At 40.8% G+C, this 25,817-nt stretch overlaps 1 protein-coding gene and 1 long non-coding RNA gene across 15 annotated transcripts in view; one reads left to right on the forward strand and one right to left on the reverse strand.

Annotated features, from left to right (window-relative positions):
- Positions 1 to 25,817, forward strand: part of LOC125637226 (uncharacterized) — a 157,563-nt gene that overhangs the window by 40,536 nt on the left and 91,210 nt on the right. The window lies entirely within an intron of this gene.
- The window catches only part of MEF2C (myocyte enhancer factor 2C), a 142,630-nt gene continuing 134,672 nt past the window's right edge, over positions 17,860 to 25,817 (reverse strand). For all 13 annotated transcript variants that reach the window (XM_048851438.2, XM_048851437.2, XM_048851442.2 and 10 more), the window contains one exon: positions 17,860 to 22,563. In XM_048851438.2, the coding sequence (XP_048707395.1) occupies positions 22,242 to 22,563 (322 nt within the window). In that variant the 3' untranslated portion in view covers positions 17,860 to 22,241. The remainder of the gene's footprint in view (positions 22,564 to 25,817) is intronic.

The following is a 25,817-nucleotide window of genomic DNA, read 5'->3' on the forward strand; positions in this document are numbered from 1 at the left end:
CACTTCAAAGAATGCCAATAAATGCCCCCATACTACTCCCCTGTGCAAAGTCTAAATAAATAATCTTTGCATAGGGGTGTGAAGTGGGGTTTTGGTTTGAAAGAATATTCTCCTCTGCCCAATGAAAGCATGGAGAGCACCAATGCATATACTTTGTGCATGATATTACAGGCCCTAGGTGACAAGAGTGTCTGCACTTGTTTTCCTTACCATTGCATTAGGCACTGTGTTACTGGACTTGTGTGGACACAGGCCGTATCTCCACCATTTCTCTTCCCTGTTCCCTGTCCACATGTGAGCTGATGTGGAGCATGCCACCCTGGGGCACTGCTCCAGAGCAGGCAAGCGTGGGGAGTCATTCTGCATGACCACTCCATTGTGTACTCCCCTGTACAACAGAACCATGTTGTCCTCCTACTTTTGGGGCCCAATGGGAAAGAGAGACTTTGGACCACATATTGCAACGACAAGCAATAGAGAAGGTTTTACACTGTAAATTAATCCTGCATTTTGATTGGTTAAATGTATCCTGGCCTAAAGTGCATTTGGTAATGATAAAGTACTAGGCTTATTTTAAGTAATTTGGTAATATTCCTGCAAAACAGGGCAGAAAAAACATCCTGGAGAGTCTGGCAATTCTTCCCTATTTGGCAAAATTAGCTTCCTCCTCCTCTACCAGATTGGAGAGAGAGCTGCAACCTCCTCAGAGGATGGGAAGAGAAAGGATCTGGCTTACACTCTCTCTTTAGCAGCTATTCATTGCTCTCCTGAGGATGATTGACGTTAGCACTCTTAGAAATTGAGCTCAGGTACATGGCCTGACCTCGGGTGGAAGAATAACTATAGAAGTTTTCTTAGAAACAGTGGTTGGTCTGTTTATCTTAGGTAGAAGAAATCGATGTGAGCTCATATTCATACATCGTATCTACAAAAGCCTATGTGATTAAAGGCTAGGTCAGGGAGGAAAGATGGAGGGAGGGTTACACTGGCAACTAAACAAGTAAACTTAAACTAACAGAGGTTTACTGCCTCTTCCATAGACTTCAGTTCAGCTGAAAAAGGTTAGTCAAAACTGTTGAAGGTGGATGGCCCAGGTGCAACTAGGGAGGCAAATAGACCAAGCAGTTATGAAGTGAAGTGGCTTTCCAGAGGTTAACCGTTTCTTGTTGCTTTATCCCATTTTATCTTCCTTTTAGTCATGCTGAGTAATCTTTCAGTTACAAAAGAATAAGAATGTGTTTCTATAAATTACTGCATATTAAGGCAGTGAGAGACTAAGAACTTTGAGAGAGATGTAGAGTCCTTGATGCAAGAGCTTTTGGCACAGTTTGGTGCTTTTGCAATCACTCACATGGTGACAACAAATGATCCCAAAGCTTCAGACTCCAGTTATAGTAGCTAAGTTGAGAGCCTAGTATGAAATCTAATCAATAGAGTAATCATTGATTTTACTCAGCAGAGAGGTTTCATCCAATGAAAAGTTATAAAGTCTCTAGAGTTATAAGTGAACCAGTAAATCACATTTTAGCAATCTTTCTTTCTCCTCCTGATGCATATTTCTACTGAGGTGGGCAAAATCCTCAGGTTCTCACTTTGTTTTAAGTCAACCCCTGATTTTCAATGGGAGTTCTCCTGTATATAGCATACTTAAAAAAAAAAAGATAGATTATTACAGCCTTTACTGAGTTTAGGGTGGATAAGTCTTCCCCTGCTCCCAGGCTCAGACTGTGGCTCTGTGTGTTATGAGGCAAGCAGAGCCTACTCACTCATACTCCCCACTGTCAGCAAGTGGGTAAGAAAGGGGCAGAGAGGGTTGAGGGATGAGAGGAGTACTGGATCTGCCTCCCCTACTTGCAAGCTAGAGTATTTGGCTGGGAGCACAGTCCCATGTAAATTGTTCCACCAAAAGGGGTGAATTAATTAATTCATTCCCAGAGCAAAGGGGAAGCAGAGGAGGAATTGTGATTTGAGTCTCAATTTGTTTTCTGATCAGCTCTTGGGGTAATGCAGCTGCACACCACATCTAACCCAGTGCACACTGTAAAATTGAAGTTACGCTCTAGGCGAAGACCTGAGGACTTGGCCCTCTTGTTAATAATCACTGTGATACCGGAGAGGCATTCTATTGGTATTAAGCATGGAGGAAAATATTATGGGCCTGCTGGATTGAGTATTCTCTATTGGTCATATATGCTACTGCTGAGTCTTGTTTAAAGTTAACGTGTTAATGAATTTTATATGTATTTGAAGAACTTCTGAGACATTGCATAATTTGACTCTGTCAATACCCAGAGACATGACAAAATATGATTTCCCCAATCAGTATAAATCTCTCTACAATACACAAGCCAAAAACTATGAGCACTGAGCAAACAAAGTTAATAAATCCAATCCAATTTCCATTGAGCAGTTCAATGGAAGATGGATTGGGCCTTTAGTTATGTGGAATTCCCCTTATACTGGTATATAGTATTCTTCACATGCTCACAAACCCATTTCTCCATGGTGAAGCTTTCTTAAACATGTAAAGTGACATTTGAGCAGCACACTGTAGAATGCCCCCACTAATTCTCAGTTTATTATTTTTTTTAATTAAAATGATTTTGCACTGGAAATCTATTAATCACTCTCTCACACTAACATATAAGCATCTGCCTTATGCACCACAGTCTAGGTTATGTAAAAATATCATCAGAAAAATTAAAAATGGAAAAAGTAGCTTCTCATATACATGGGATATTAAAAAAAGGAAAATCATAACAAGTTAGGTAAAATTTTCTGACATAATTTTGCATATGCAAAGCATGTGAAAACTTAATAAAAATACGCCAGTACAATGAAATGTCCCCATGTTTTAATGTGTGTGTGTAGTAATGTGTGGTCAGACTAGCAGTGGAGAGGCAACTGCTGAGGTCCTGAAAAAGAAGGGGAAGGAAGAGTTATGCTTGGCTGCTCCTGAGCCTACCCTCTCCTAATGCAGCATGCATGTGGACATATGCCTGTGTGAGGAGGGAAGAGGGTTATGGAGGAGTAGAGGTTTCCCCTCCATCTGCTGCTGTCTATCAACCAAGCTGTGTGAGATGGGGAAAGTTAACTATATCTCATGCTGTTCCCCTTGCTGTATCTGAAGTTCTCAGGGCATGCAGTAACCATTCTGCTATGGTTGATGTTCTGCCTTTCTTGCCCTATAAGGCAGGTATAGTTTGCCTTGCATTTCCAAGATGCTGTGGGTCTGACCGATCAGCAGCGTTTGGTATCAGGAAGGAATTTTTCTCTCTGGGCAAGATTGACAAGGTGTCTGGCAGGTTTTTATACCTTCCGTGCTGCATATTGGAGGGCTGATTACAAGGAGTAAGGACAGAAATTTAAAAGCTGAGCATTTAATAGGTGGAGTTTGTAATTTCATGGCAATGTGGAGCCAGTGTTCAGAGCAGGTGAGTCTCAAAGGGACCACCTCCCAGAGGTAAACAAAAGAGAGAGACCTAAGAGTTAACTGGTAGATCCTATTAGCCGGAGAAAGAAGGGGAAACTGTAAATCTTCGCACACTGAGGTATCCGTCATGTGTACCCACATTTCCCCTTACAGAAGGAGGGTATAGACACTTCAGGATTGGGCCAAATCCTAGGGATTAGGCTGAAGGGAGTCTGCCATGAATATTGGTTCTGTAGGATGGAGGCAATTTAATACTGTTTTGGTCTCAAGTAAATGACTGGTAATTTTTTTGGAGAGGAGGGGCAGTGTTAGCTCCCAGCATTAAAATTAAAAGGAAATAGTAGGGGCCTAATGCTTTAAAATTCATCCCTCTGTCATTATTAGACTCCTGCTTGTCCTGATCAACCCAGGCCATCTTTGTTGTTTTGAGAAATTGTAAACTATGAAGCCATGCTCCATCTTTCCAATTTCCTATTCCTTAAAAGGGTATGTAAGGGTATGATTATGTAAAGTTCATACACCAGAGACTGATTACAGTTACTGACATTTCTGAATAATTGTCAGCCATTTAGACTTGTGAGCCACTCTGATACTGTGGTGATGCAGGCTATAGGTTTATAGTTAGACACACTGCCAGCGCTTTATAACGGTACAAGGTTGTTCAATTTTCACAATTTAGATTTAGAACTGTTTAGGTATAAAATAGATTTTTAAAAAATCCGTGGAACTGAAATGATGTCTGCACACTATTCATGGACTCTTCTTATGAGCTATTTCCCTTCCCCATCACGCTCTCTGTCTTATCTGTTGAAACTGTAAGCTCTTGGGAGTGTCTCTTTCTCTACGATCCTGGTCCTGCAGATTCATGAACCTGCTTACTTTTACTTACTGCAACTAGTTCCATCAAAGTCAATGGACTACTCACACAGTGTGTAAAATGAAGCAGGTGCACAAGCCTTTGCAGGATCAAGGCCTATACGTTTGTACAATGCCGAGCACAATAGGGCCTCAACTTCCAGGCATATGATAATACAAATTTAGATGGCTGTTTTATTCTTTTATTTATTTCTCTGTCCTAGCCATATTTCCTGTGTTTCTAAGTTGAATTCAGTTTATAACTTATCACTGATTTCATGGTTAGAAAATTAGTGATATGACTGTCATTACTCATTACTGTGAACTGATCATGATAAGTTTCTGAGAAAATCATAACATACCACAGCAAATATTCATAGATCTTAAAGCCAGAAGGGACCATCATGACTAGATGCTGAAGCAAGACAAATTCAGACAGGAAAGAAGGCATAATTTTTTAACAATGAGAGTAATTAACCACTGGAACAATTTACCAAGGGTTGTGGTGGATTCTACATCACTGACAATTTTTAAATCAAGATTGGATGTTTTTCTAAAAGAGCTGATCTAGGAATTATACCTCCTCCTGCCCCATCCCAGAGTCCCCTCCCACACTCCGAACCCCTTGGCTCCACCCCCCAGCCTGGAGGCCCCTCCTGCACCCCAAGCCCCTCATCCCTGGCCCCATCCCAGAGACTGCACCCTCAGCCACAGCCCTCACCCACAATCCCAACCTCTTAGCCCCACTGCCCAGCCCGGAGCCCCCTCCTGCACCCCAAACCCTTCATCCCAGAACCCGCATCCCCAGCCAGAGCCCTCATCTCCTCCTACACCCCAATTTCCTGCCCCAGCCCAGTGAAAATGAGTAAATGAGTGAGGGTCAGGGTCAGGGAGAGGGAGCGGGGATGGAGTGAGTGGGGGGTGGAGCCTCAGGGAAGGAGCAGGGGGTGCGGCAATGGTGTTCAGATTTCTGCGATCAGAAAGTTGGCAACCCTATGGTTAGACTAAATGATCACAACACAATGGTCCCTTCTGCCCTTGGAATCTGTGATCATCTAGTCTGATTTGCATAACACGAGCCATATTACCTCACCCACTAATTCCTGTGCTTGAACTAGAATGTATCTTTTGATATAAAAAGTCCAAGGGATGAAGAATCTAATTACATCCCTTCGTAAACTATTCCAATGGAATGTTGGTAAAAATAATCAAATGCCCCCAGACCTGAACATACTTAATGTGGTTTATTTATAAAGATGGTTTGGGGGGCCTCTGACTTGGCTACTAATCAAAGTCTCCTTTTATGTCAGAGTGCCTGTTTTAAAATTTGACGTTTTAGGGCCCAATCCTGCATATATTTACATATGTGAGTAATTTTGCTCATGATGTATGCAGTCCCAATGAGTAAGTGGGCACTGTGTTGATACCCCTAATTTGGCCTTTGTGCTCTGCCCTGGTGGTTTAGTGGGGCAGCAGTATGTGATGATATATCCCTGGGTCTAGATCTGTCACCCTTCTGTTACCGCTCCCACCCCCACACTTACTCACACATTGATATTGTCTCATTCTCCCACGTGCACATTCATTCTATCAATCACTCGTCCTTAAATGCACTCATGCAGCTGTAATTTATGCAGTTATTCATTTTAACTTGCTCTTTCAGAATGTTTAAGCAGGTGCATGTTTATACTTAAGTCAACTGGGTGTGCCTCAAAATATTAAACTTCTGGCAGAGCAGTGGTGTGCTAAACAGAAAAGCTTGACATTCTTAGCTCCTGGCTTATTACCTTTAGTATGCATACGGACTTCTTCATGCGAATTGGATTCACAGCTATTGTAGTGATGCTGAACAACCAATAAATGCAATTTTAAAAACCAGGATTAAAAGAAAAAATGTGATGGATGCGCTATGTGATGGCTGGACAAGTGCAGTGAGTCATGTAACGTGATGAGATTTGCAGCAGGGCTATAAATATTGGGGTACCTCTTTTCAGTAATATGTCTGTCTGTATGTGACACTTGCCAGTTAGTTGCTGCCTCTCTCCCAGATATTAATGACTGAAGCACCTACTTGAGAATATGCTCTCCATTTGCAGGCCTGCTTCTCTCCTCAGACAATGGTGGGAAAAAAATATGTGAAGAGAGGCATACTTGGTATGAGTGGTGGCTCGGATAGGAATGATATGATAGGAATGTACAAGCATGAGTGCCTAAAGTCAAATGGCAAAAATCCATAGTAAAAGATCTAAATAAAAGAGGCCTGATTTTCAGATGTGCTGAGCCCCATTAACTCCCTTTTAGCTCAGGGGGATTGTGAGTGTTTGGCACCTCTGAAAGCCAGGCTACTTTTATTTATGTGCCTAAATATGATTTTTAGCTGCCTAATTTAAGCACCCCAGCTTGTATATTTTGGCCTCAGGCTCTCAGCTGGAAATTCTTTGTAGCTTTGCCATATACACTTGTATATAAAGCAGTAAATTATAAGCACAGGAAGCAGCTCTTGTCCAATAAGCACCTCAGTTTTTATTATAGGTAGAAAATGTCAATGGAAAACAAAATAGTGCTATTTCAGATATATCAGGCCCAGCTTGGAAAACCTTGTTATGTCTTGTACCCAAATAACTAGCCACATAAAGTTGGGAATTAGGCTTTTTCCCAGAAGCTGCTTCCTTTGTGATTGCCTCATTATCACTAAATTTCTCATCACGGGTTCACCCTTTTATAGAACACTTTCCCAGCATGCTTTTCTGGTAGCTGGCAGTGGTTTGAGGGGGTCAACAAGCATGTGGACAAGGGGGATCCAGTGGATAGAGTGTACATAGATTTTCAAAAAGCCTTTAACAAGGTCCCTCACCAAAGGCTCTTAAGCAAAGTAAGGTGTCATGGGATAAGAGGGAAGGTCCTCTCATGGATTGGTAACTGGTTAAAAGATAGGAAACAAAGGGTAGGAATAAATGGTCAGTTTTCAAAATGGAGAGAGGTAAATAGTGGTGTCCACCATGGGTCTGTACTTGGACCACTACTGTTCAACATATTCATAAGTGATCTGGAAAAAGGGGTAAACAGTGAGATGGCAAAATTTGCATATGATACAAAACTACTCACGATTATTAAGTCAAAGCAGACTGCAAAAAGTTACAAAGGGATCTCACAAAACCGCTGACTGGATTGCAAAATGACAGATGAAATTTAATGTTGATAAATGAAAAGTAATGCACATTGGAAAACATAATTCCAACTATACATATGTAATGATGTGGTCTAAATTAACTCTCAAGAAGGAGATCTTGGAGTTATTGCGGATAGTTCTCCAGTCAATGTGCACCGGCAGTCAAAAAAGCTAACAGAATGTTGGGAATCATCAAGAAGGGGATAGATAATAAGACAGAAAATACATATTGCCTCTACATAAATCCATGGTATGCTCACATCTTGAATACTGCATGGAGATGTGGTCATTCCATCTCAAAAAAGATATATTGGAATTGGAAAAGGTTCAGAAAAGGGAAAAAATGATTAGGGGTATGGAATAGTTGCAGTATGAGGACAGATTAATAAGACTGGGACTTTTCATCTTGGAAAAGTGATGGCTCAGGGGGCATATGATAGAGGTCTATAAAATCATGACTAGTGTGAAGAAAGTAAATAGGGAAGTGTTCTTTATTCCTTCTCATGACACAGAAACTAGGGCTCACAAAATGAAATTAATAGGCAGCAGGTTTAAAACAAATAAAAGGACGTATTTCTTCACACAACGCACAGTCAACCTGTGTTACTCCTTGCCAGAGGATGTTGTGAAGGCCAAGACTGTAACTGGGTTAAAAAAAGAACTAGATAAATTCATGGAGGATAGGTCCATCAACGGCTATTAGCCAGGATGGGAAGGGATGGTGTTCCTAGCCTCTGTTTGCCAGAAGCTGGGTATGTGCGACGGGATAGATCACTTGTTGATTACTTGTTCTGTTCATTCCCTCTGGGGTACCTGGCATTGGCCACTGTTGGAAGACAGGATACTGGGCTAGATGAACTTTGGACTGACCCTGTATGGCCGTCCTTATATTTTTATGTTCTCAAACTTTATTGGTTCATGTACCATCTTCTTAAAAAAATGATGTTTGAAGTACCACATGCAAATTTCTCCTTTTTCTGTACATTTATTTTAGGTTTCAATAAGCTTAAGTTTTTCTGTGCTTGACAGTAAAATAAAGCCTAAAATGTTTGATTATTACATCCCTTTTAAACACCTCAGGTTTTTAGGCAGTGAATCAAAAAGTGACACAACAAAGTATCCATTATTATTTATGTCTTTGGTGTTACAAGAAACAATTAAATATGTCATAAATAATGTCTTGATATATTTTGACATGTTGCCAAACTACGTCAGTGGTTTGACTTTTTAACTTGTCTAATTGAATTCTGAATTTCCTGCTAATTCTTATCTGGATTACTGTTGAATGTAAACCAAAGTTCACTTTGCTTACCTTTTTACAAAACTGAAATAAAGAAAAATGCAAAACATTTTGAGTAGCTCTCAGAGAAAACAAAGAAGGTGCCATTAATGAGAAGAATATTATTAATCTAGTTTTACAGGACAATAGTTGCTTTATGTCAGGTGTCAAGCTTCAGAGGGGTAGCCGTGTTAGTCTGGATCTGTAAAAGCGGCAAAGAGTCCTGTGGCACCTATAGACTAACAGACGTATTGGAGCATGAGCTTTCATGGGTGAATACATCCCACAAAGTGGGTATTCACCCACGAAAGCTCATGCTCCAATACGTCTGTTAGTCTATAAGGTGCCACAGGACTCTTTGCCACTTTTACGTCAGGTGAGATATTGGTGAACTTCAGCCAAAGGTCTGGTTATGCATTGAGATTCGTCCAGTACTTGTTTTTTAATGGCTATCAGGTTAGAAAAAAACATTTGACAGAGACATGTAGTGCTGAAGGATTTACAAAATGTCAAAGCTCTGTCTGATATCAGGTTAAAGTTAACGAATGTCACTGAGCTGCATTTTGCTGAATTCAGGCTTGAGTCCTCCACCACATGACAGTTCAATCAACTCTTCCCTTTCCTTTGCCAAGAAGCTATCTGGTAGGGTGTCTTCTTCTATTGAAAATGGGTCCTTGATCCAATTCTCATTTGTCACATTGGCAGGAAAGCATTCATTAAACTTGGTGACCAAATTCAGGCAATGTTAGCAAAGAGATCAGGAAGAATTTTCAATTCATTTTCAATAAGGATTTTTTCCAAGACTGGGAATGATTTGCAATTTCCCTTTCCTCCTTCTCATGCTATGAACTGCAGTTTCTTATCATTGCCCTTGTTTTGTCATGAGAAAGCATAGTGTTTAGTCCTTGTAAACTGGTATTCAGGTCATTAAGACATGTGAACAAGTCAGCTCAGTAGACTAATCTTGACAGCCATACCTCAGCTGCAAAGCAATCAGCATATTCAAAACTAAAATCACTAAAGAAAATGTCTTCCTCAGAATGGAGTTCAGAGAGGAGTCAACACCTTCCGATGTGATAGCTATCTCACTTCTGTACAGAGAAGATTTTAATGATCACTTCCCATTTCATTGCATAAAACTGAAAACAACCATGCTTTCATAAAATTGACCACCATTATGGCCTGATCCAGAATTACTTACAGATTGATGTGCCTTTTTTGAGGTGGGAAAGAGGGGGAGGGGAGCAGAACTAGTGCCTCACAGTGAATACTGCAGTGAGTATACTTAATATTAGGCACCATTTATTTAATTTTTGCCAAATTTCCACCAAATTTCCCAGTCATTGCCAGTGTGCCATCAGAGCATGTACTGATGCAGTTTTTCCACTCTACACCATTTTTGGTGATAAATGCATCCAGTTTGTTAAAGATTTCTTCTGCCATTGTATGTCTTGATAGAGCTTCACAAAAAGAAAACTCTCCTTTAATTGTCATTTCTGATTCAAACCTTACATATGTAAGAAACTGAGCAAAATTAGTAATATTAGTACTTTTGTCTAATTGTAATGAAAATAATTTACGCTGTTTTACATATTCTCTTCCTGTTCTTGAGAAGACATGGTTTGAATTCTTCGTGATACACCAGTAAGGAAATGACATCAAACTGTTTTGCAACTTTATCCCCAAGAATCGACAACAGGTAATATGAGAGTCTCACCGATTGTATGAGGTTTCCCAGTTTGAGCAATGCTCAAACTTACATGGTGTGATGTTTCTAGGGCCTTCACATTAATGCCACTGAAAGATTTTTTTTAGCTGTTTTTAAAACACTTAGCTTTCTCTTGAAAAATTTGAGAGGTTTTAAGCTGCTGTGCTTTATATCAAAGTGACATTGAAGTAGGGAAGGTTTAATTGAATGACTGAATAACTGTTCATAGCAAAGGACCCACTGGTTCACTTTTTGATTTAGTTGGGGATTGGTCCAGCTTTGAGCAGGGGGTTGAACTAGATGACCTCCTGAGGTCCCTTCCAACCCTGATATTCTATGATTCTATAATTCTTCACCACTTAATGTAAATCCAAATGATAAGTAGCTGGGTGGGATCATACCTTCTAACAATCTTGTACTGTTTATTACTTGTCTCAGGAAGTTTACCAGCAGTGCCTGAAATCTCTTCTTCAGTTTTGTCCCTCTGGTGTTGACATACTCTATTGTCTGTCTCATCAACAGGCCTTTCCTGTATTTCCATATGTTTCCTTTTGCAGCTACTGCTAGTTAGCTACTTCTACATAGTTGAGGTCCACACTTATAAATACAAGACAACTTCCACAACCTCAGGCAAATGAACAGAAGTGACACCAAAGCACTCAGACGAGCAGGTCAAAGGCGGATGAGGATTTCTGAATATTTACAAACTGCTTTTGTTGAACAAAGGCTCAGACCACCTCCCTGGAATGTGCAGGCCCATTTAAAGGTGTCTGGCTGGGGACATCTGCCTGGGGAAAACTAAAAGAGACCACAGCTTGGCTCGGGGAGTCTGGGTGGGAGGGTCAGAGGATATGAGGTTAGATTGAGGGTAGAGGTTCTGGCTGGAGTCCAGGGGGCTCTGGTGATACAGGGGACTCAGAGATGGGGTAGAGAGGTAGGTAGTCTTGACTCAAAGTGGGAGCTTTACACTTGATATAGCCTATCATTTTCTGTATCTGGAGGAGCTACTCAGCTGGGAAGTAGCAGAGGGAGCTTTTGCTCTGGGTGGCTTCCTCTGTGTGTGTGTGTGCTCTTTGATCTTGGAGCGCCATGCAGCTGCAGGCTTTGCAGCCCCTCTGAATCAGCCCTGTATGTGTGCGTGTTTTTGAATGAGAGGAGCTTTGGTCATGTCACATGGAACTTCGTCAGTTCATATCAGTAGCTCGAGCTGTGTGATATAGCATGAACTGAGGGCTCGGTTTAGCAGCCAGCCAGCTGAGTGCCTGATGAAAGAACATCAATCAGCACAGTTCCCAATGCATTGCAACATAAAACTACTATGCTGGCCTGGCTGGCGAGTGTTATTCGCTCTTATGGCTGAAAGTGGCCAGGAGAGGGCATTTTGCTTCTTGGGTGTCTTCTGGCACATGGCAATGTATGTGACACCTGTTTGTTTAATTTGGGAAGATTTTTTTTAAAAAGTTTTTGGCATCCCACTTCCAACAAGCTTACATGTACCGCTGCTCAGAACCCCTGGATTGTAGTTTAGGAAAGACAAACAATTGCATCTATAACATGGACATTTTTCATATGGTAGCTGCATCCTCCCTTCCAGCTGGCAACTACGGTGTACTTCTATTGTGTTTTCCTTTCATTTCCTTCTCCTCTGAATCCTGAGTAGATAACACATCTTCACACACAAGAATCAGAGGAAGCTGTAAATTCGAGGAATAAACATCCACTGTGAGACCAGTGATGACTGGCCTATGGAGCCCAGGTGAGTAGTTCCTCCAGATACAGAAAATGATCGGCTATATCAAGTACAATATATCTGACAGCAGGATTGTGCTTCTTTTGACCAAATGGGCTTGTCATGTAAACATGCCACTTTTAAGTTCTATGTTCCAAGGAGCGGACCACTTCATGTAGTGGAGATGCAGAGAAACAAAAAAAATTAGCCATTTTACACCCCCCTCCTCCCAGCAATGGATAGATCATTGACCAGACAAGGAATAACAAAGACTTTAATGAAAACTAAATTGAAAGCTCCAGGCAGAGGCATTGAAGAGCCACAGGCAGAAACATAAGGATACATAAATGAGAGAACTATAACTGCTAAGCATCACTTACTTTTTGGAATCAGGACTTTTTGAGCCAAGGCACTACATCGTATGGCAGAAACTTTGAATACACCAGTGCAAAGGGGTTAAGTACACCAATCATTGTAAACTGCATTGTTCCTGGGTTTGTCTTGGCTGAGCAGTGGAGTAAGGCCCTCCACCTTCTAGTCTGGCCTTCCCAAGTCTTAGACTAGGACTGGTGGGGAATGCAGTCCCTCTTATATGACTATTTCCCTTTGTCACAAATGGGTCAGGAATGGGTAGAACTTTGGGTCTGCAAATACAGAATTCCCATTGACTTCATTAATATATTACAAATTACCTTAGACTTAGACCTTAGTCCATTCCATGTTTTGCTGCACATTGGGCTACCAATATTTGCCATCTTTGTCTGTCAACTGCCCTTCTCTCCAAATCTTCCCATTTCATGTTGAGATGCTTGATGTCGTTCAGAACTGTTCATTTCCATGTTATTCGCGGTCTTCCTCTCTTTCTTTTGCGTTTTCTGGCTTCCATTCAAGAGCGATACTTGGTAAGTGTTCTTTTTTCATTCTCAGCACATGTCCCAGCCACTGATGTCTTCTTTTGTAGATTATTTGTGAGAGGGTGCCTTGTCCAGTCATTTTTCTGACTTCTTAATTTGTCTTCCTATCTCTATATGTTATTCCCAATATTCTTCTCAGACATTTGTGATGAAATGCATCCAGCTTTTGCATCTCTTTCTTGGTAAGTTGCCAAGTCTCACTGCTATGTGTTGTGATGATGATAACAATTGCTTTGTACACATTCAGTTTTGTCTTGAGGGAGATAGTTTTTGAGTTGCCAGATTTTTTTGGTTCTTCCAAATGCAGCGTTTGCCTTCCCGATTCTTCTTTTTATTTCCTCAGAACTAGTACCATCTTGGCTGATGGTATTTCCAAGGTACATAAAATTGTCCACCTTCTCCAGTTTCTCCTCTTCAATTTTGATTTCTGTCCCTGTAGTCCCTATTAACATGACTTTACATTTCTTTGCATTGTATCTCAAACCTATCTTCTCCATTACTTCTTTTACTTGGTTTGTGCATTTTTGTAGTCCACTGACATCTTCATTGATAACAGCGTTGCCATCAGCAAAATCTAGATCAAATATAGCCTTGAATTGTTCCATTTTAGACCATATGTATTACTGTTGCACTGTTTTAATTCATGGTCGATGACTAGCATAAACAAAAAAGGAGACAGGACGCACCCCTGCCTTACACCTATCTTGATGCTGAATGGTTTATTCAATCCATTTTCCATTTTATAGTCTGGACCAAATTCTGCCCTTTCTTATACCTCATGTAACCCCATTCATTTCAGGGCAGAGTGTGGCCTACTATTTTAAAATAGTTATTAGAAAGAATTGACCCACCTCGCCGCCACCCCTATAATACCTGCTGAATGTCAGGCAACAATCTTGATCAGATCTCATACACTAAGCAGCATTGGGTGTGGATGGGAGGAAACCAAGGAAAACACGAGGCCTGCAAGACGAGATGATGACGAATCACTGGTTTGCACTCTTCCTTATGAGTCAGTGCTGAGCCAACATCCCAGCAGTGTTGGAAAGTGCTGTTCTGCTTATGTAACCCACACACCTCCTGGGTGTGGTGTTCTGTCCCATCTAGTGGCACTGAGACCATTTAAAGAGAGAGTTAAAATGAGTCTGCTCTACAGCCTTAGTGCATGAGTCTCTAAAGCATGAGCTGAAAGCCAAGTTGCTGTTAACTAAGTTCCAGAGGCCCCCGGTTCAATCCTGCCCAGTGACAACCTGGGTCTGTTGGTGTTACAAGTGGGGTCTCATCCAGGATTTCAAGTGAGACATCTCTGAAGCTTGGGACATGCTTCCTCAGCTAGGGGAAGTATGTAACCCACACACCTTCTGGGTGTGGTGTTCTGTCTCCTCTAGTGACACCAAGACCACTTAGAGAGTTAAATGAATCTGCTCTATAGGCTGTTGGCTTTTAGCTCATGTGGTAGAGGCTCATGCTTTAATCTCCAGAGGTCCTAGGTTCGATCCCGCCCGTCGACGACTGGGGTCTGTCAGCGTTACAATTAGAAATGCCATCTTCTGGAGGAGACGTTGTGATGATCTGGGGGAATCTAAGTACAACTTATGCATTCCAGTTTGATTTTATGAACTGTTTAATTCTTGTGTCTAGGGTCCTACCAAATACACAGTCCATTTTTGTCAATTTCATGGTCCTAGGATTTTAAAAATAGTAAATTTCATGATTTCAGTTATTTAAATCTAAATTTCATGGTGGTGTAATTGTAGGGGTCCCGACACAAAAAAGAGTTGGTGGGGGATTTGTAGGGTAGGGGTGGGGCATTGGGGGAAGGGGTGGAGTGGGGGCAGGGAGCACCCCCAGGCAGATTAGAAACTCAGCGCGTATGCGGGGGGTGGTGCCTGCAGGCAGGGGCAGCCCACAGAACCGCCAGGCTCCCCCGTACCTAGGAGCCAGAGAGATGTGCCAGTTGCTTCTGGGAGCCAACCAAGGTAAGTGCCGCCTGGCTGGAGCCCACACACCAAACTCCCTCCCACACCCCAAGCCCCTGCCCCAGCCCTGATCTCCCTCCCACACCCAAACTGCCTCCCAGAACCTGCACCCTGCACCCCAACCCCTGCCCCAGGCTCAGCCCAGAGTCTGCTCCCACACTCAGAACCTCTCGTCTCCACCCCTGCCCCAGCCCGGTGAAAGTGAGTGAGGTTGTGAGAGAGTGAGCAAGGGAGGGAGAGGGGATGGAGTGAATGGGGGCAGGGCTTTGGAGAAGGAGCAGGACAGGGGCATGGCCTCGGGTAAGGGGCAGGGCAAGGGTGGGGCCATGCCTGGCTGTTTGTGGAAGCACAGCCTCCCCCAGCCTATAGTACCCATGCTCATTGGGCTCAGGCCTTGGGGCTGTTTAATTGCAGTGTAGACATCCACGCTCGGGCTGCAGCCCAGCTCCGGAACCCTCCCATCTGGCAGGGTCCTAGAGCCAATGCTCCAGCCCAAGTCCAGTCTACACTGCAATTAAACAGGCCGTGAGCCAAGGCATGTGAGACCAAGTCAACTGGAACAGGCCAGCTGAGGGCGTCTAACTGCAGTGTAGACATATCCTAAAAGCACACAGGTCTAGCATGATTGGACCCAGACACTGTGGTCTGGTGAGCGTTGAGCAGGGAGAGTTTTGTGACAGATGTAAAACCAAGCTCCTGGGAACTTAAATAACTTGTGGTCATTAGCGATTCAATAATCCTTGCAAGAAAAAGTTCATTAGTCCTGGTCTAACTCCAGTGTGAGTAATTACATTGTAACTACCTTATTCACCTTGCAACATCGATCAGCTAGAGTCATCTTCATCATTTCCTGCCTTACAATATTATGTACAGCTCTATGCACTGTTAAACAGCTGCCATGTTCATCCCTAGAGGTAAATTTTTGTGACTTCCACTGTGCTTCTTGGAGAGCCAATGGGACTAGAACTTTAGGACTAGGCTAATTTCTTTTTTGTAGCATGCTTTAAGATTCTTAAGGATGAAAAACAAGATGTAAATGCAAAACATTGCCAGGAATGGTACAGAGATTATTTTCTGCAGTTTATATGAACTTGATACGATTTAACTTTTCTAGGTATGTATTGTGAGGCAAATAGTGCTAGCCAGAACTGCACTTAGATGCTGTGATGATGGGTGCTACTGAAAAAACCTGAGTGATGAGTGCTTCGATGTTAAAGGTGAGAGGTTTAGTTATTCCGTACACTTTACTTCGGAGTTGTAATGCAAAGGCACGGTTCCACTGCGAATTTAAGATGAGGGGGCTTAGTAAGAGGAGTAAAATGATTTTTCTAATTCCTTCTCAAGATGCAGATTTTATAATCTTATTTTTTTAATCCCTGAAAGTTAAAGCAAGTGAATCAGAGTTTTTGTACTCTTGGGGTGAAAAAAAAAAAAGAAATCTGTTTTTTAACTAACAGCCTTCTTTCTTCTCTATCCATTGATAATATTTCACTACCAATCAAATGTATAGGAAGCTGACAACAGGAGAAAGAGGTCATAAATCTGACCTCTCTGTCCAAAGATCAGAAAAATATTACACATACCGTTACATGCCCAGAGGAAATGTGCAGAAGTCTAGTTAGCCCTGCAGGTAAAGTAGTGCTTTAGTTGAGCATGAGCAACACACATGCACATGATACAACACAAATAATGCCCTTGAACTTTAGCACCTAATGGTTTATGTTGGGGCCAAACTCACCAACACTAGAAACATTTCTGTTAATAAAGCAATTGTGTCACTTAATGCATGGGCAGCCCCAGAATTCTTCACATGGGCTTGCTGCTGCTCTTAGCCTGGCTGGCTCCCCGGTGCAGCTCCTGGAGGCAGTCACTGAGCAAGTCCTACACACTGTGCGTGGGAGTGTGGGGGCAGCTGACTAAATGTAATGGTAATTAACGGCATGGCTGTTTTCTTTCACCAATATATTTAGAATCTAGGTCTTCTAATGTTATTTTTGAAATTGTCACGTTCACCAAGCACCTTAAACTATTAATAATTTGTCTGTCTCTAACACTAAAGTATGTCTTGCTGAAAGAAACTGAGGTTTCTATTCACAGGCTCCAAAATCATAAGTGTACTGCGAAAAGGGGCCCGCAGCAATAAATAAGTTACTCTTCCTTTCGCCTGCCACAACTGTTAAAAGAATGTCACCCAAGCAATATGTTAAGCAAAAAAAAAAAAGTGCACTTCATGTCGAGGATAGTCTTGTAGTTAAAACACTGGGCTAGCACTCAAGAGACCTGAGTGATTTGATCTTGGGCAAGTCATTTTGGGGGCCAAATTCAGATAAGCTTATACACACTAAATAGCACCAACTCCATGAGTGGTTCCATTGAAATCAAAAGGACCAATGCAGAGTAAGGAACTATACCCAGTGGGTGAAATCCAGGTCATGCTGACTTCAATGGCACAGGATTTCACCCCAAATGAGTACAGGTATCAGAGTCTGGTTTGTAAGCTCTCTGCTTCAGATTCCTGTCTGTAAAGGCAGCGATGATAATTTCCCTGCCTCACAGGGATGCTGTGAAGATAAATTCATTAACATTCGTGAGGCCCCAAGATACTGTGGTGAAGAGGCCCCTATAAGCATATACATTTGTAATTAACATTTTACCCCATTTAGGAATCAGATATAGAAAACACTGACAACAGTTGCAATTGTTTGTTGCAGTGTTATTTTTAAAAGTGCTACAATGGCATATAATTAAACAACAAAACATGTAATCAATAAAAAATGCACCACAGACACTGTATCACTAAGAAAGCCAGTAACTTTACTGATTTGTCTGCAAAATACAAATTATACCTTATTTCCAGCAGGAGAAACTTGTGAAATTTTCCCATTTTTGTTCACTACAGACAGCTGAATTAAGTCCCTTGAGATACACAGATGTGGTTTAACTTAGTTATAACATCTTGTCATCTAGTGGCGACAAAGTCCAGCTTATGCCGCTGTGAGCCTCTATTTTAATACTTGTTGCAAATGCTTGTATATGCCCCCCATTTACAAGCTTACTTTTTAATTACCATTGTTTAATGGAAACAACTCCCCAGAAAAAGAAGAAGAAGAAGCAGGAAACAAAAAGGATACAACAAACCATCTGAAGCAATCCAAGTATAATGCCTAAGGTAACTCAGGTTTTACATTATTTATTCCACAAAGGACACAGGTACTGCATTTTTTATTTGTCGTTGAACTGACCTCTTTGAATCAAACTGAGGTATGGATCAGTCTGAGGTATGAGCAGGGAAGGGAAAATGCAACACCTGATTACAAAAATAATCAAATGGAGAATTTTGAGCAGACGGCGTGGCTCAAAGCTTGGATTGCTCCACATCTTTGGTTAAAATATATTAACAAAAGCCTTTGATTACATCTACAGTCTGAAGCATTCTAACAGACACCAATGTTCCATCAGTCCTTCAAGAGCTCTGTAGTGGCAGGAAATTAATGCCATATAAGTGACGACATCACAGCAGATGGCATAAACAGGAACAGATGAAGTATGCCATGTTTAGGCAACAGCCTTTATTGAGGTTTCAAGTGGCTTTTAAAAAATTACAAAGCATTTACTTTCTAAGAGAAGAAGAGGAAAAAGAAAACAAAATAGCATTGGTACGTCTATAGTTAAAAGATGGGTATATAGGATAATACATACAATACAAAAGGATTGACATTCTTGAAAACAGTATATTGAGTTGTTTTATTCTTACTTTAGCTTTACCTGAAAAAGATCTGAGATCAACAAATATTTTTATATTATTCATTAAAAAACATTAAATTCCACTTTTGGGAAAAATATAAGCCATTTTGTTATAAAACACAACTTGTGAAAAACAGTGAAATGATAAAAGCTCCATTGTGAAAGGCAACAATGCATACAATATACAGATTGTGCAACTGTGTATATCATATCATTGTTGCCAGCAATTGGGCTAACTGAAAACACCTTTTTAGAGAAGGATTAGTTTAGATACAACAATATTTGAAGATGTACTAAATGCCACTTAAGGTATTTGAACTTGCAATTAAGAATGTTGCCTAAAACATTATATACCATGGATTAATGTAAAGTAAATGTTAATACTCTTTTAGGGCTCTGCCCCAAACTCCTTAAATACAAAGGAATCACACGATAAACCCAAATTACCTTTGCAAACACAATACATGGTAAGTTACAGATAAAGGAACAGGTAAAAGTAGACAGTTATAGTTTACAGAAAGTTACTTCACAATCAAAGTTGTGCTTCTTTTAATTAGATCAGTTTACAAATATGTATTATCCCACACTATCTTGCCACTACACTTTCGTTGAGCTCAGTAGCAGGAACAAAAGGGACGACTGGCATCCGTATTCATGTGATTTGATTTGTGTTTGTTTGTATAAAACCATGGTTAGAATTACTAAAAATTGCCATGGCAATACCTTTCATGCTACTTTCTGCTAGTGACTTAAGGTAATGTATGTTATACCACTACTGTCTTAGAATCTCAAATTTCCTTTTTCTTGTGCTGCTGAGGCAAATTGTAAGATAAACTATTAATATGGCTATTCTTCATATTTCAATAGACTGACTCCCCTGCCCCCATTGACAAGTTACTACTAACAATACTGATAAACCTAAGTTTTTTTAAATGGCAAGATACATTTGTGATATATTTGCATATTTTAGACACATTAAACTTTAAAAATCTCAGACTGAGAATATGAGAATAGATTCATTTTAAGGTGAGGAAATGTATTTTGAAAAAGAGTTTTGTGTTTTAAAAAACTGATTATGGGCACTAGTCTCACTTTTTGTTATGCACACATATCTTTACTCTGATCCCACAGATTGCTCTATGAGATAGGATGGATGCAACAGCAACATGTTGTTCTGCTTAGAGAGCATGCAAAATACGTAGCAATGCACTAGCCTTTGCATGACCAAGTGTGCACTTGTAGTCAGGTTGCATATAAAGGAAGAGCCCAAGTCATAATGCACAATGTACACTATACACCATTTGCTACCACAGAGAGGTAGACTTTATCAATGAGCGGTGCACAGCAACTGCATGTACAGATGGGAAATAGAGGGTATGTTTCCCGTAACATAACCTCTCCATGTTGATACTTAGACAGCTATTGCAGCTCGATTCCTTACTGTGTCAATGCATCTAAGTGGGAGACAGAATTACTCTTGAAAAGAAGAAACATTATCAGTTGTATGATGGCACTAAAATCTTAAAGGGGAATTGCGCAAAAAAAAAAAAAAAATAAAGCCAACAAATCCCACCCAACATAAATGCTGAACTAAAAATCCTGTATTCCACCATTTTCCTGTAATAGTACATGAGGGACAAAGAGGTACTAAAATGAATGGGGTATTCTTTCTGCCTAAGTGATTTTAATTAAAGAAAAAAATATATGATAGTAGAAAATGGTGGATGCCCTATGCAAAACCTGTTTGGGTGAAATACACAGGAGACATTGTTCAACAACATTCCCTCTGTGCGACAATGTGTGAGAATTATGGTGACCTGTTGGCTAAGTATTGGTTGTACAAGATAAATCTGCTTTTGAATGCTTCTTTTACCGACCACCCAAATCTCTCTAAGATTGCTAAAACTCTATAACTTGTGTTTCTGTGCTAACTCCTCACTTTTGACTCCTTTCTCCACGACTTGTAGAGCTCTTCATCTGCACTCAGTTATCTGGCAGCCTAAAAAGATGCACATCCAATTCTAGCAGACAGAATATCAGCTTCATTTAATTTATGAGAAAGGGCCAAGTTATGCCACTTTGTCATTTAATTGTGGAAAACTACAAGATATGCAGGACATAAGTAGTATCAGGGCCCTGAACTTGTTACAATGCACAAAACAGCATGAAAGAACTAATCAGTATATACAATGGATCTCAGTTCACCCAATGGTTTGTAAATGTTGTATTAAAATGATTTAGGGGTGTTACATCTTGGGTAAATTCTAACCTTTTACAGATGAGTTTTTTGACAGCTGACTTTGAATCTGTAAAATGTATGCAGAGTAAAAGAAAACCAAAAGAAAATAGTTACTTAAATGTGCAACTGCACAAATATAATCCCCCCACTATTAAGATAACAAAAACTTTTGCTATTACCATAATTATTATATATATTAGAAAGCTATACACAAGCATGTTAATTTCACAGATTTTTTTTAAAAGATTCTTAATATTTTATATAATTAGAAATACACATTTCAAAAACAAAACTTCTGCAAAGAGAAAACAGTTATCTTGGTTAGCAAAGCATGGAGTTCTTCATGGCTTAGGGTAGTGCTTTCTATACAAAAAGTCCTCTGTTTTCTTCAGGACTGTTTAAAATATTAGCGAAGCTATCAAGGAAAAAAACACACATTTTGGCTTAAGGAAACTACAAAAAGCCACAAATGCTTTGCAAACTTTGTCTTACTTTTTAATATGAAAATAAGCAAAATGTAATGTACATATTTTTCTATTTTTTATTTAATACGTAATGCAGACCCAGAATTTTAAAAATTAAATATGTTAGCCCTCAAACGAACATTTTTACAAGTATGGTCCTCTTTTACATGTCTTTGATCCTTTTAACTGAGTGCCATACTCCAATGATATGCCTGCATGTTTGTGAGCATTTTAGGTATGGTAGGTGACCCAGACTCTTTCTAACATTTATTCATGGCCACCCATTGCTGGGTCTGTCAAAACATCTGTACATTTTCTATATGTTGCATAACACCTGCTTTCTCTCTCAGTAAAGTCTGCCACTTTCTGGCAAATGTTTCCTTTTTTCTATTTACATGTAAATAACGTTGAACCTGCAACATGACACTATCTATTGTAACATACATTTTGCAAGGGAGCACAACAGTGAAAAGAAGTTAGCCTTAAAATCTATTTTGTACAAGTGTTCTGTTGTACAACTCAAGTGCTAAGCTTATCTCAGCATTTCTGTTTATCCTTATACTGTATCACTGAGGCAATTTAAAAGTACTTTTACAAAACAGAGTACCTGACTTTTTTTTTTTCCACACACGGCACATATAATGCATATCGACCCCGCCCCCCCCCCACCCCCATTAAGGTATAGCACACACACACTGCAAGAAAAAACCTATTAGGTAATAACGCTATCATGTTGCCCATCCTTCAGAGAGCCGCATGCGCTTGACAGAGGGGCTTTCCCTTTCGTCCGGCGAAGGTCTGGTGAGTCCAATGGGGGAGTGGAATTCGTTCCGATGATCCTCTCGGTCGCTTCCATCATATGAGCTGCTACAGCTGCTCAAGCTGTCAACAGGAGATCTCCCCGCCTCGTGGCGCGTGTGCTGTGGGTATCTCGAGGGGGTGGTGGTGCGGTCTCTAGGAGGAGAAACAGGTTCTGACTTGATGCTGAGGCTTTGAGTAGAAGGCAGGGAGAGATTTGTACTCTGAGATACATGAGGGCTAGTGCAAGCTCTGTGGGAGGAAAGGAAACCCAGTTACAGGCTGAGGAGGCACGGAGCCCCCAGAAACGTGCAAACACTTGCCCAAAACGTCCGTTTAAAGACTCCTATGGATAACTGTGCATGCCAGGAATGTGAAGAATATTCTCTAAGAAATACTAAGACCCAGTGAAAGGCAAGGGAGGCATCACAACAGACATGACCCTCTTGAATGGCTCTATGGTATACCCTATAAAGAAATTCTATATTTTTGTAAGTGCTATGATACATTTTGGATGCTGAGACATTGCACTATTGAAGCCACTAGAGTTTTCTTTATAACTGATGAATATTAGAACATAAGGATGGCATTACTGGGTCACACCAATGGTCCACTAGCCAAGTGTCCTGTCTTATGGCAGTGGCCAGTGCCAGACGCTTCAGAGGGAATTAACAGAACAGGGCAATTATCGAGTGATCCGTCTCGTCATCCAGTCCCAGTGTCTGTCAGACAAAGGTTTAGGGATACCCAGAGCATGGGGTTGCATCTCTGCCCATCTTGGCTAATCACCATTGATGGACCTATCCTCCATGGATTTAGCTAATTCTTTTTTGAACCCAATTATATTCTGGCCTTCACAACATCCCGTTAACAAGTTCCACAGATTCACTGTGCATTGTGTGAAGAAGTACTTCTTTATGTTTGTTTTAAACCTGTTGCCTATTAATTTCATTGGATGTTCCCTAGTTCTTGTTATATGAAGGGGTAAATAACACTTTCCCATTCACTTTCTCCACACCAGTCAGGATTTTATAGATGTCCATCATGTCCCCCCTTAGTCGTCTCTCTTCTAAGATGCACAGTCCCAGTTTTTTTAATCTCTTCTCAGGTGGAAGCTAATTTTTGGTGCTCGTCTCTGTACTTTTCCCAGTGATAATACATCTTTTTTGAGATGGGTCGACCAGAACTGCATGCAGTATTGAAGGTGTGGGAATGAAATGGATTTATATAGAGGCATTACAATATTTTCTGTCTTATTATCTATCCCTGTCTTAATGGTTCCTATTCGGTTCGCTTTTAGGACTGCTGCTGCACATGGAGCAGACGTTTTCAGAGAGCTCTCCATGATGACTCCAAGATCTCTTTCTGAGTGCTAACAGCTAATTCCAACGCCATCATTTTGCATGTATAGTTAGGATTATGTTTTCCAACGTGCATTTCTTTTGCATTCATCAACACTGAATTTCATCTGCCATTTTGTTGCCCAGTCACTGTTTTGTGTGATCTCTTTGTAACTCTTCGCAGTCAGCTTTGGACTTAACTGTCTTGAGTAGTTTTGTATCATCTGCAAATTTTGCCACCTCACCGTACACCCCTTTTCCTATTAAGGAATATGTTGAACAGCACTGGACTCAGTACGGATCCTGGGGGGACCCCACTGTTTACCTCTCTCCACTGTGAAAACTGACCAGTTATTCCTACCATTTGTTTCCTGTCTTAATCAGTTACTGATCCATATGCATCTGTGTATGCATGAACAAGTGGTGACAGGGGAAGCAAGGAGTTTCTGTTGAGATCAATCAGATTAGATCACATGCACAGAAGCACTGTTTCAGAGTAGCAGCCATGTTAGTCTGTATCTGCAAAAAGAACTGGAGTACTTGTGGCACCTTAGAGACTAACAAATTTATTTGAGCATAAGCTTTCATGAGCTACAGCCCACTTCATCGGATGCATGTAGTGGAAAATACAGTGGGGAGATTCTATATACATAGAGAACATGAAACAATGGGTGTTACCATACACACTGTAACGAGAGTGATCAGGTAAGGTGAGCTATTACCAGCAGGAGAGAAAAAAAACCTTTTGTAGTGACAATCAAGGTGGGCCATTTCCAGCAGTTGACAAGAACATGTGAGGAACAGTGGGGGGCAGGAAATAAACATGGGAAATAGTTTTACTTTGTGTAATGACACATCCACTCCCAGTCTTTATTCAAGCCTAATGTAATGGTGTCCGGTTTGCAAATTAATTCCAATTCAGTGGTCTCTCGTTGGAGTCTGTTTTTGAAGTTTTTTTGTTGAAGAATTGCAACTTTTAGGTCTGTAATCGAGTGACCAGATGATGGTCCTGTGATGGGCCTAATCACATCAGGCCCAACAAAGAAAATAACAGAACTAGCCGTCACCTTCAGCTCCCAACTAAAACCTGTCCAGCGCATCATCAAGAATCTACAACCTATCCTGAAGGACGACCCATCACTCTCACAGATCTTGGGAGACAGGCCAGTCCTTGCTTACAGACAGCCTCCCAACCTGAAGCAAATACTCACCAGCAACCACACACCACACAACAAAAACACTAACCCAGGAACCTATCCTTGCAACAAAGCCCATTGCCAACTGTGTCCACATATCCATTCAGGGGACACCATCATAGGGCCTAATCACATCAGCCACACTATCAGAGGCTCGTTCACCTGCACATCTACCAATGTGATATATGCCATCATGTGCCAGCAATGCCCCTCTGCCATGTACATTGGCCAAACCGGACAGTCTCTACGTAAAAGAATAAATGGACACAAACCAGACGTCAAGAATTATAACATTCAAAAACCAGTCGGAGAACACTTCAATCTCTCTGGTCACTCGATTACAGACCTAAAAGTTGCAATTCTTCAACAAAAAATCTTCAAAAACAGACTCCAACGAGAGACCGCTGAATTGGAATTAATTTGCAAACTGGACACCATTACATTAGGCTTGAATAAAGACTGGGAGTGGATGTGTCATTACACAAAGTAAAACTATTTCCCATGTTTATTTCTTGCCCCCCACTGTTCCTCACACGTTCTTGTCAACTGCTGGAAATGGCCCACCTTGATTATCACCACAAAAGGTTTTTTTTCTCTCTTGCTGGTAATAGCTCACCTACCTGATCACTCTCGTTACAGTGTGTATGGTAACACCCATGTTCTCTGTGTATATAGAATCTCCCCACTGTATTTTACACTGCATGCATCCGATGAAGTGGGCTGTAGCTCACGAAAGTTTATGCTCAAATAAATTTGTTAGTCTCTCAGGTGCCACAAGTACTCCTTTTCCTTTAGAAGTATTGTTACCATCAGTCACACTGATGAGTAGCAATGTACAAGATAATGCAGACTGTGTAAGTTTTTGAACTTCAAAAATGAAAAGACTTCAAATTAGCTGAACCTTGAAAGGGATTAATATTGAAAAAATATCCTAGGCAGATTAGGATTTGACATATTAATCTATGCTACA

Source organism: Caretta caretta, chromosome 5 (assembly GCF_965140235.1).
Source record: "Caretta caretta isolate rCarCar2 chromosome 5, rCarCar1.hap1, whole genome shotgun sequence".
NCBI classification, from domain to species: domain Eukaryota; kingdom Metazoa; phylum Chordata; order Testudines; family Cheloniidae; genus Caretta; species Caretta caretta.